Source organism: Mercenaria mercenaria, chromosome 8 (genome assembly GCF_021730395.1).
Source record: "Mercenaria mercenaria strain notata chromosome 8, MADL_Memer_1, whole genome shotgun sequence".
In the NCBI taxonomy this organism is placed as follows: domain Eukaryota; kingdom Metazoa; phylum Mollusca; class Bivalvia; order Venerida; family Veneridae; genus Mercenaria; species Mercenaria mercenaria.
In genome coordinates, this window is record NC_069368.1 from 15,188,571 (window position 1) to 15,199,590 (window position 11,020).

The following is an 11,020-nucleotide window of genomic DNA, read 5'->3' on the forward strand; positions in this document are numbered from 1 at the left end:
CAAGTGAGTTGAATAATTTGATCGTAGAAAACAGAAAAAATAGTAGGAGTTCATATGCCAATCAATGCCTATGAGAAAAATACTGCATTTGGAAAGATACTTCACACGCGAGATGTAAATGAGAGTTGTCTGGTCATGGTGCAACATTCCCAATGAAGGCAATGAGTGAACAGCAGATCCTGCAGACATTCATTTTTTATATTGCGAAGTACACATGTAGAATCTTCAATTCCAATATCTGAATTAGTTTGGAATATGTAACTGCCATGTACTAACGTATCTAAACCCAAAATTATACTGAGAGTCCAAACAAGGGCATAACTTACTGTCAATAATAAACAGATCAAGTAGGACTTCCAAAGTTGTGAAATTGACCTAAAAAAATGAAAAAAATAAGTATTACAACAGCATTATGCCTAAAGACGATGTGTATGTAACATGACAAAAAAAACCAATAAAGCATACTAGATGGAAGTGAAGTAGAAAATAAATGATCTTTCAATAGTACAAGATAAACAACTGGTGTGTTTAAAGAAATGTATTCACATACCATCTCTGAAGAAAACCTGAAGTCAAATTCTTTTAGCTATAATTATATAATCAAATATCAAGCAGAGAGAAATGTGTATAAATTATCAATACAATTTCTGTAAGTTTCATGTATACCTCAAAACTAATGGGGCTCAGAGAAGGAACATTTCTACAAAACTGACAAATTTTTACATTCACTGTTTCATAAATCTGAGTGCTTTCTTAATATCAAAAATTTTGGCAACCTGAAGTTGAGCTGTATATAAGACAAATGGTTACCAATACTCTAGTATTCTTAAATAAACATACATTTAATAAATAAAGCTAACTGGAATGTTCAGATAATAAGAGATTTACACACTTGTCTCTCTACCTTATAATAGTTATAAAGGATGGATATTTTGTTCACTCTTTATGTTACAAATAAAACTGTACCTAAAAAGTAGTACAATTTTGTATTTTTTTTCTAAAACCTGCTTACAATGCAAATATATTCAAAGTATATCCAAAAGCAAAAGCTGTGATTAAAAGAATTCTTAAACTTCAAGATCATAAGTATATAAAAATACATAGCAAACAGCACATTTCACATACCATTTTCAATCTAAAAGAATGTTTAACAACGTAAGTAACTACATCAAATCAGATCTAAAATGAAAAAAAAAAAATGTTTCTATCAACACTCAAATTTAGTCTTCTATAACCCTAAAACATATCACAAACATTTACACAACTTAACAACCTGACTCTAACATCATTGTGTTCAGAAAGATGCCATAATTTAACACCTATTGACTGTTTATACTATCATTCTGTCAATTCAAACTTTTAACCCTTAGCCTGCTGGTGGCAAGTGATTCTGCCTTTGCGACCAGTGCAGACCAAGATCAGCCTGCACATCCGTGCAGTCTGATCATGGTCTGCACTGTTCGCCATTCAGTCAGTATCTTTTTGGTAAGCACCCCTTTCAGCAGGTAATGGTACTCTCCAAATTGAAAGATGGACAATTTCAGTATAGAAATTTAGCAGGGTAAGGGTTAAAAATCTCACTAATGTTCATTATGAGAGAATGTTCCATGAATGTACAGAAACTGTACTTTTAACAGACACTGTTATATAGAATTTCCAGTTATAAAGACCAATTGTGAATGCCCAGATTTCCCCCTTTCTTTCTTCAATGCAATATAAAATGGTAACAGCAAATATGCTCATAGTGAAATATTGAATATAAAGAACACATTTTCACTTCCAGCAATTCTAAATTACATAAAACTATCACTGGATAGAGTGAACACCAAAAACTCATACCGGTAAGAAGGATTTTTTTTACGTACCCTCATGTTATTAATAATAATACATGCTTATACATGTAAATGTACGATACAACAGCAGACAGGGTATGGCAACAGACAATTATAAATGGGATAATAGCACACAAAATTCTTTGAGAGAAATCAAATCTGCAATATTATATATCTCAGCCAACTGCCTCATTTTTATAGAAATTGATCTTTTTTAAAATTCAGCAGAACAAACTATTAAACAGTGTATGATTTCAATATTTCACTTGAAAGTTCAGCATTGTAACATACCTGAACATAAAAACAAATGCTCCTCTACACTATGAATTTCCTGCCTTTCAATAGTGAGAAATGTGGTCATCTAGTTTTAAAGGCGTATGCTCTGAGTCTCTGTATACAAGATGGGCAAATTTTTCCCAATGACAGAATTTCTTCTAACTTTGGATATTGAAGGGCAATCATCTAAGAAACAAAGATATACAATAAAAGTCATAGGTCACCAATACTGAAAATAATTATCTGTGCTTTAAAACAGCGTTTCCCCCATCTCATATACACAGACTCTAACGTATGCCTTTAAAGTGGAGAAAAAGTGGTCTAGATCACATCACAGCTCTTCATTGAGGATATTGACAAAATATAAATAATCATGTCATAGGTCAATAAAGCAAACTATATTCTATTAACAACAAAATGAAATTCAATGTTCAACACTACTAGTAAATGCCTCCGAAAAATATGCTTCATTTAAAATATGATTAGGGTTGGCACAAAAATATAGTCAGCCAACATACCTGAACCATACTATGTTTTGCCTAACAAGAATATTTCAATAATTCTTTACATAACACTGAAGTATCTTTTTTTTAAGATATAAAGCATGACAAGAGAACAGGAATTTACATAATCTGGCAAACACAAATACTAAACAATTCCCAGGATTACCAAATGATAAATATTTAGGATTTCATTTTAACAAGTGGGATACTTCTCGTCTGGAGACAGTGGTCACACGCCCACTCTGCAAATACCTCCTGAGTTAGCATGATAAATGCTATCTCTGTAAGACCTGTACAGCTCCGGTGGTACCAGAAATTGCATCCACTCTCACACAATATTGCCTGATCATTATCATGCACTTCTTTATGACATATACCACATGGATAGATAGGTGGGGCATTAGGATTAGATGGGTTGAACACCATAGAGGCTGATGATGGGTAGACTTTTCCATTGCTTTGTGGCCCCATAGATGACATCTGTCCTGGCTGAGGCAAACGGTGATTCATTGCATGCCCTGGACCAGGACCAGGCCCCCCTGGGTAGGGATACGGTCCCTGAGAGCCTGGCACTGGGCCTCCTCGACCTGGACCTGGCATCATTGGTCCCATGTGACTTGAATAAGGGCCATCTGGCATAGAATTGGGTGAAAAAGGCATGGAATTAGGTGGATATCCACGTGGATCATCCATTGGATTTCCCTGCATCATCTGTCCATAGCTACCCATTGGTGGTGGAATCATGTCTGGAGTTCCAGGACTTGCCTGAAAACAGTGAAAGTCCAAAAGTTAGTCCCTTACAAACATGTAATACACTAGCATATCCAATGGTAATACTGCAAAATCATTAAATGAGCCGTGCCATGAGAAAACCAACATAGTGGGTTTGCGACCAGCATGGATCCAGACCAGCCTGCACATCCGCGCAGTCTGGTCAGGATACATGCTGTTCGCTAACAGTTTCTCCAGTTTCAATAGGCTTTAAAAGCGAACAGCATGGATCCTGACCAGACTGCGCGGATGCGCAGGCTGGTCTGGATCCATGCTGGTCGCAAACCCACTATGTTGGTTTTCTCATGGCACGGCTCATTAATACTAATAGAGAACAAACTTTCTTTGATTTCTTACTTGTGAGAAAAACAAGAGCTGTTAGAGGACAGAAATGCTTGACTATTTGAGCTGCACCATGAGAAAACCAACATAATGCATTTGCGACCGGTATGGATCCAGACTAGCCTGTGCATCTGCGCAGTCTGGTCAGGATCCATGCTGCTCGCTTTCAAAGCGTATTGCGTCAATGCAATTAAAGAAACCATTAGCGAAAAGCATGGATCCTGACCAGACTGCGAGGATGGGCAGGCTGGTCTGGATCCAGGCCGGTCGTAAATGCACTGTGTTGGTTTTCTCATGGTGCGGCTCATTTGAAGTCATACATTGTAGATCTTTCCACTCATATGATGCTTAATGAAATAACAGATCACAAGAAAACATGCTACATAGAAAAAGGGGTGTAACTTTGTACAAATGCAAAACATTGCTTGTACACTGTACATCAGATCATTACAGTGAACAAGTGTGTGAAGTTTCAATCTATTCCCGCTAGTAGTTACTGAAATACCAGCTTAAACTTAACCAAATGACAACAAAAAATGGGCGAGTGAAATAGCTCTACTTACTGTTCGAACAGTCAAACTAATAATCTAAAATTCACCTACAATTACACATAGTGTTGTAAAGAAACTTGAATTATTATAAATAACTGATACATTTGTGTATAAATATGAACAGATCACTTTAAAAGACACATTCATTCTGTCCATCAAGTGAAAGGACATGATTACACTGGAGTTATCACTGAAGGTGACTAACATCTCCAGAAGCTGCTTTGTCACAGACAGGTAAAATGTTGTGATCATGACCTTTAACCTTGAAGTGTGAAATTGATCTTCGACTGTATGAATTTTTTGTGCACTCTGCACATTGTCATGAAGAGAAAATCCTTCCAGAGATTAATAAGGTGTGACAATGAAATAAAGCTATTCGACATTTGACCTCATATTGTGACCTTCACCTTGAAGGTAGTGACTTACTAAGGTAGGGAGCATTAATGTGTAGTTATTTGAAAATGTATGAAATCTTACCCTTGATTTTTTTCTGCGTTTTGTTGGAGCACTTGGCTGGCTGAATCCATCACCCTCTGCATCTACAAATGTCAAAAAAGAAATCTAATGAAAGATAATTCAAAATATTTGCCATTATATTGCAGAGTAAATATTTCCACTACATCGCATATTCAAAATTTTAGCAAATTAAAAAACTGTGATATAAAGTTATAAATTTGGACCATATTCCTCAATAGTATTATTTTGATATTCCTGTATTTTTCTCCGGATTATGATTCATTTGATACATATTATTCATAGGACCTCATTATGGAGGTGTAACTATCAGAACATGTCATAGGAGACAGCATGCTCAACTATTGCGATGCTCGATAGTGAAACTTGGCACATCTGAATAAGCTGCAGCTGTCACTGGAGTGTTTAATTATTTCTTATTATTAATTTCCAGTCTTAAACACCAAATTAGTCCAAATACCGAAATATGACATTTCGAGACAGTGTGATTTATCCTTTGTCTGCCACTGCGGACGCCAAACGAGCAAGGCCAACACCAAATATTTTCAAGCACTATAAGCACCATATCCACAAAATGTCATTCATAAATCTATTGAGTTTCACACCTGATGCCCCAACCACTACTATAAAATTAGCAACCACAACTGGGTTTTTTTCAAACATGAATTTTCACTGTTTTAACACTTTAATCCTATTCTGCTTGAATAAACAAGCACAGAACTATTTAAATTTTCAAAATATCTTAAAAAATAAAAAAGTTTTATGAAAAGCAACTTTTTCTGGAATTTTTTTCTATATAAAGTAAAGTGAAATATTGCGAAGTTGCAGACCCGAGTGATTCAACAGAATACTTCAATCTTGCACAACTTTTTTATCTTTAAAGATATTTTGATGACTTTTTTTTTCCCTGTAGGAGCCATTTTTGATGTTTTTATAACCATATCTGAAGGGGTTATCCTGATATTTCACAAGAACAGTGATCAGGTACACATTTTTTTCATACTGTAATTGTTTTTTTCAGATTGGCTAATATTGGCTGTCATTTTTTGACCAATTTTATCTGTATATGACCTGGCATATAAACCGTTTAATATTCTGTAAGTGTAAATAAGCAAAGCAGTTAAAACTAGGTACATTTATTTAATAAATTATTAAGAAATATTTAAATGTATTAAGCAAAATTGCAATCATCATTCAGATAAATCTGTAAAATGATAATCATATCATTTCCATAATTATGTAAAACATATTCAAGTGCAAAATAATTCATCGCCACTCAAACACTGTCACATGATATATGTACATTAAACTGTTTTCTTTTCTGTTCTTTTACGACATTTACTCTGTTATATACTGATGATACCGACTTTGCTGCTGAAAACGCTGGACAGAGTCTGGACAACAACTCAACAAACTGCTGTAGCGTAAAACTTTTCGAATCTGCGTAGTGTTTTAGTTCTAAAACAAGTCCATTGGTTAAGCTTGCCAACAAAGGAAACTTTGCTGTCTGTAGTAATTCTGGAGTGATGCCAGAGAACTGACAAAAAGGTCCTAGGGGAAGCATCTCTGCCAGCTGAAGTTAATAGAAAATATTAATTATTATTCTAGGAAATAAGGCAAGTTGGTCATTTTGAACTCGCAGCTATTATTTACCTAGCAAGTCAGAAGTATTTTAAATGTATAAAACCTTAAAAAAATCTAAATTAAATTAAAAAATCTTGTTTAAAAACATGACAAATGACGAATGCCGTGGTACGAAAATTTTCGGTACGAAAGACACGAGCAAATAATCATTACATTTTTTGAAGTTGTTAGAAAATAAACATAATCTTTGGTGCAGTTTACTTCCTTATAATCAATTTGTTTTATTTTAAACAAAATTTAGCCAAAATATTACGCAGTTTAATAAATATCTTCAGCGAAACATCGAAAGACTGGGATGAATCCGGAGGTTGGTTACAAACATGATGTTCCTTCTCAATATTTGCATCAAAAACGTTTAAACTGCTTGTAATTAAAAAACAAATATAACATTTCAAAATAAATTATTCACTTACCGATTGATTCAGATCAAAGTATTTATGTTGTTGGCTTGATATTTGCCATATGGCTACGAAATTAAGTGTTCTGGGCGATTACTGCAGTGATCCACCATTCTGGATTGCACACAATCATGTTGACCTCTGTATATGAAAGATCGCCGTTTTCAAAACAAAATTCAGTATACTTATAAATAACCCAGAAACATGACTTTCATATCAAATAAAACAGTAAACATTATGTTTTTCATAACTTTTTGTGAAAATATGAAAAAATGCATACTTTGTCAATTTTTTCAAGTTGACTTTAGGGGCCTCATGAATATCAAACATTAATTTCACGCCTACCATCTTAAAGGTCGCCCAATCAGCTTTCTTGTTACATAAATTATTATAATATTTATTAGAATTTTGTAATTCGCATTTTGTTTGAAGAAGGTACCCAATGAATGCAACGCCTCTTTATTAGTGCAATTATCGGCAACTTGTTAGAAAGTGTCATGCAGCTTTGAATATTACAGAATAAACAAGGCCTTAGGGCCAGAGGGGTTTACAGCTGGAAAACAATTTATATAGCCATATTTGGAGCAATTTATGACCGTTTGAAACATGCTTGTTTCATTACCGTATCTTAACAAATATTGATTTTATAGCCAAAAAAGTACAGTGACACAAGAAAATTAGGAAATTTCCAGATTATAGAAGCCTGAATAGCTTATCAGCTGTGGTTGCTACTAGTACTATAATTGAAACTGCATCAGTTTCTTTTTTCCCAAAATCTTTAATTAACACCGCATTTTCTCTCAATTTACCAGAACCAGTACTATCCCCAAAATCTGAAAAAAATCCCTGAAATGGGATGGATATGGTAGTTTTGGTACAGGGAATTAGGAACAATCGAGTAGTACCAAACTATCAAATCCTTTGGTAAAACAATAGATATACTAACAAAGACTGTTGAGTTCGAGCGCATAGCTCACCTTACAGCAATGTGTAGGCCATGTCGACGAATATAACAAAAGTGTGCCAAATGAGGCAAACTGATGTAGCTGAAAAACCTTCGTTGACGTCAGGGGGCCGCCATTTTTTTCTACTTCCGTCAAAGTCTGGGGGAAAAAATGTTTTGTTTTTTTTTAATTTCATTTTTGAGTTACAATCTCTAAATTCATTTAGATGTCTTTATTTTTAAAAAGTTATGTTATGGAAATAATTTCAATTTTGCTTTTATTTTACGAAAAGCGCACCCTAGCGGACAGGTGCTCACAGGAAATGCTTTGTTCACAGTGTACACAGAACTGCATTTGATTGCTGAATATTATTCATCACTCAAAAATAAAGCAAAAAAGATTTCCAGCTGGCAGAAAAAATTATTTATTTTCTTTTAAAAGATCAAGCATTGGCAAGAAAATGGGAAAAATGTCATTAATAAGCATAATTTATTTATTTATTTGGGTTTTACAGCGCACCAACACATTATAGGTTATATTTCGCCAAACAGGACTACAAATTTTGGTTTCACATCTCATTTACATTGAAATAAAAACATGAGGTATAGAATCAAAATTTGTATACCTGCTGGAATCACGGAGTTACAGCAAAATCAAGTGTTAAGACCCTAATAGTCGCCTCTTACGATCATGCAAGGGTAAGGCAGTGGTTCCAATTCTTTTCATACATAGATCGTCCCAGAACCACATGGGGCTTAATAAAACCACATGAACGCGGCAAATAGGTAATGACGTCAACGTGACACCGGCTTTCCATACATTTTGCAACGTATGATATTAGCTGTTACAGGTATGATGACACTAATTTTTTTTTCTTTTCAAGTGAATAGGTTCTCGCGAATTCATAATTTTAACATGTCCAAAACATTGTGGAATGATACTTATTTCACTTGGGTATTGATTACATTTTACTTGGACTTTATCATAGACTCCCTGTGTAAAATCTCAAACATTTAACTAAAATAAAGGTATTAAATCGGTATAATCTTTTAATGAAACTTCAAATTTTTGTTGTTTGTAGCATCATCTGGGCCATGTGCAGTGAAAAATCTTAATTTGATTTCTAAAATAGTGTGATATTTATTTCTAAAGTCAGGGGTTCCACTAGACCTGAAAACCCAAGAGTTCCAGGACCCTTGGGTCCAAATTTTCAAGGGTCCTTTTCCAAAATACAGGAGTCCTGTCCCAACACGTCGATACAATTGACTATATTTTCTTATATAGTAATACGTAATAAATAGCTAATAAAACAATATAACCAACATCGTGTTACAGCATAATAACAATGTCTGTTTCAGGTCATATAATCTCAAATTTTAAATTAATATTTATCAAAATTCATCTTAATTTGATTAGGTTTTTCTTCAATATTTTAATTTTTAACAGAAAAGTGCTAAAACACTCTGTAAAAATGCATCCAGAGCGTACTATCCAGATACTGGTACACTTTCAGAATGTCGTCTGCATGTTGTTTATGTTCAGTAACTTGGTCCACTAAGGTAAACCAGAGATAGTTCCTCAAGTAATAATGCTACTTTTCATTCAAAATTGCATTGAAAGTCAGTTTTTTTTAGTGAATTTTGGAAAAATTGCTTATGTCATCGGTAGTAATTAGAATCGTGAACGGACATTCTAAACTTATTTTTGCTTTCCAAATTCATTAAAATTTGTGGATTTTATTGTTGAAATTAAGGTTCCATCACTAAACAATGGTCTGATTCAAAGTTTGCATGAAGAAATCTTGCGAGACATTTTTCACATGCTCGGTAATCAGCTGGTCGCTTTAATACAGATAATTCAATAATTGGCGTCTTTTTGACAGTACACAATCAATACGCTTTATCAATTAACCTTAACACTTCACTGATTCTCATTACCTATGTGCACTCGCCGTGACTAATTTGCTGATAAAGAAAAATCGGCCAGGCATACAGGATAAAGGGCGGGAATTAGCAGAAGATCAAAGGCAGGAAGGCATGACCGCGAGTGTTTATTTTGAATACACATGTTTATCGTGGACATAGTTTTACTGTAGGAAATGAATGATAAGAGGAAGGATTATCAAAGGAAAATGCCTCCGGGTCCCGAGTGACGCACAGGCAAGTATCATACCCGTCTTTTGAAAATCTCCCGGGTCCAGAGTCAAATGGAACCCCTGTAAAGTCACTATAATTATGTTCATTGTAAATATACTTCGTTATACCCAAGTGGAAACAGGCAGGTACTCGAAAATGCAGCTCTCTGATTCGTCAATAAGAACCGCTAATGTACTGTGATGTCATGATAAAGTTATGAATTATTTTGCGCAGTGAATCCAGTAGTTTCTTCATCGTTTAAGCTTTGCTCGCTCAGAGGCTTTGCCTTTTTCATAGCGAGCTCGAGAATCGAGCTTTACAGTAACGCAAGTATACTTTCACACTTGGTGATGGATCTGAAAAGTTTTGTCGGAAGTTTTAAAAATGCGCACCCTAGCGGACTGGTGCTCACAGGAAGTACTTCTTTCCGGAGTGAATACAGAACTTCATTCAGTTGCTAAAAATTCATCACTTAACAATAATGAAAGAATGATTTCCAGATGTTTGAAAAAAAAATTATTTGTATTTAAAAGATCAAGCATCGGCCAGAAAATTGAAAAAATGTCATTTATAAGCAGAAAGAAACGGGAACGCGGTAATGACGTCACCGTGACACCGGCTTCCCATAAATTTTGCAACGTATGATATTCACTGTTATAGGCATGGTGACACTAAATGTAGACTTCTTGATCAAGGAATAGGTTCTCCTGAATATCTTGTGGCTAGTGAATAGTTTCTTTGTGACAAATAAATGATGCATAATATTTTTAGATAAATCCGATTTCTTTGAGCTCGCTTTGAGGCTTTGCCTTAGTTCATATTATTAATCTCTCATCTTTTATCAAAACAGGTATACTTTACAGGATTAGTGAATCTAAGAAACGGAATAATCAATGTTATCATTTCATTTTTCTCACACACGAAATCTTGTCGCGAAAACACATTACAAATTTAAAATACTTTAGCTACATTTTAAGAACTCGTAAGATAACAACAGCTTACTTAGCGCTTTTGCCCTTCCTCTTGGCATTGTACAAATTATTCTCTTAAATGCTCCTTAAGTCTAATTTTAGGGCATTTTTCTCCTTTTAATTTCTCTCAGAATTTTAACGGCGCATCGGAAAATTATTGCGTTGTGATGTTTACAATT

The 11,020-nt window shown here is 34.5% G+C and overlaps 1 protein-coding gene across 1 annotated transcript; it reads right to left on the bottom strand.

The window, feature by feature from the left end:
- Positions 1–514: 514 nt before the first annotated feature.
- LOC123523008 (protein pygopus-like) lies at positions 515–11,009 on the bottom strand. The gene is made up of 3 exons (XM_045300589.2): positions 10,873–11,009; positions 4,753–4,814; positions 515–3,376 (listed from the first exon to the last, which is right to left on the bottom strand). The coding sequence occupies exons 1-3, from the start codon at positions 10,898–10,900 to the stop codon at positions 2,792–2,794; spliced, it is 675 nt and encodes a 224-aa protein (XP_045156524.2). The 5' UTR covers positions 10,901–11,009; the 3' UTR covers positions 515–2,791.
- Positions 11,010–11,020: the final 11 nt, after the last annotated feature.

Excerpts from the sequence above, each read along its gene's own strand:
- LOC123523008 (XM_045300589.2), bottom strand. The coding sequence starts at position 10,900 with ATGCCAAGAGGAAGGGCAAAAGCGCTAA. Across the intron at positions 4,815-10,872 it reads AGGAAGGGCAAAAGCGCTAA|ATGCAGAGGGTGATGGATTC; the intron begins GTAAGCTGTTGT and ends TGACATTTGTAG. Across the intron at positions 3,377-4,752 it reads AACGCAGAAAAAAATCAAGG|GCAAGTCCTGGAACTCCAGA; the intron begins GTAAGATTTCAT and ends CACTGTTTTCAG.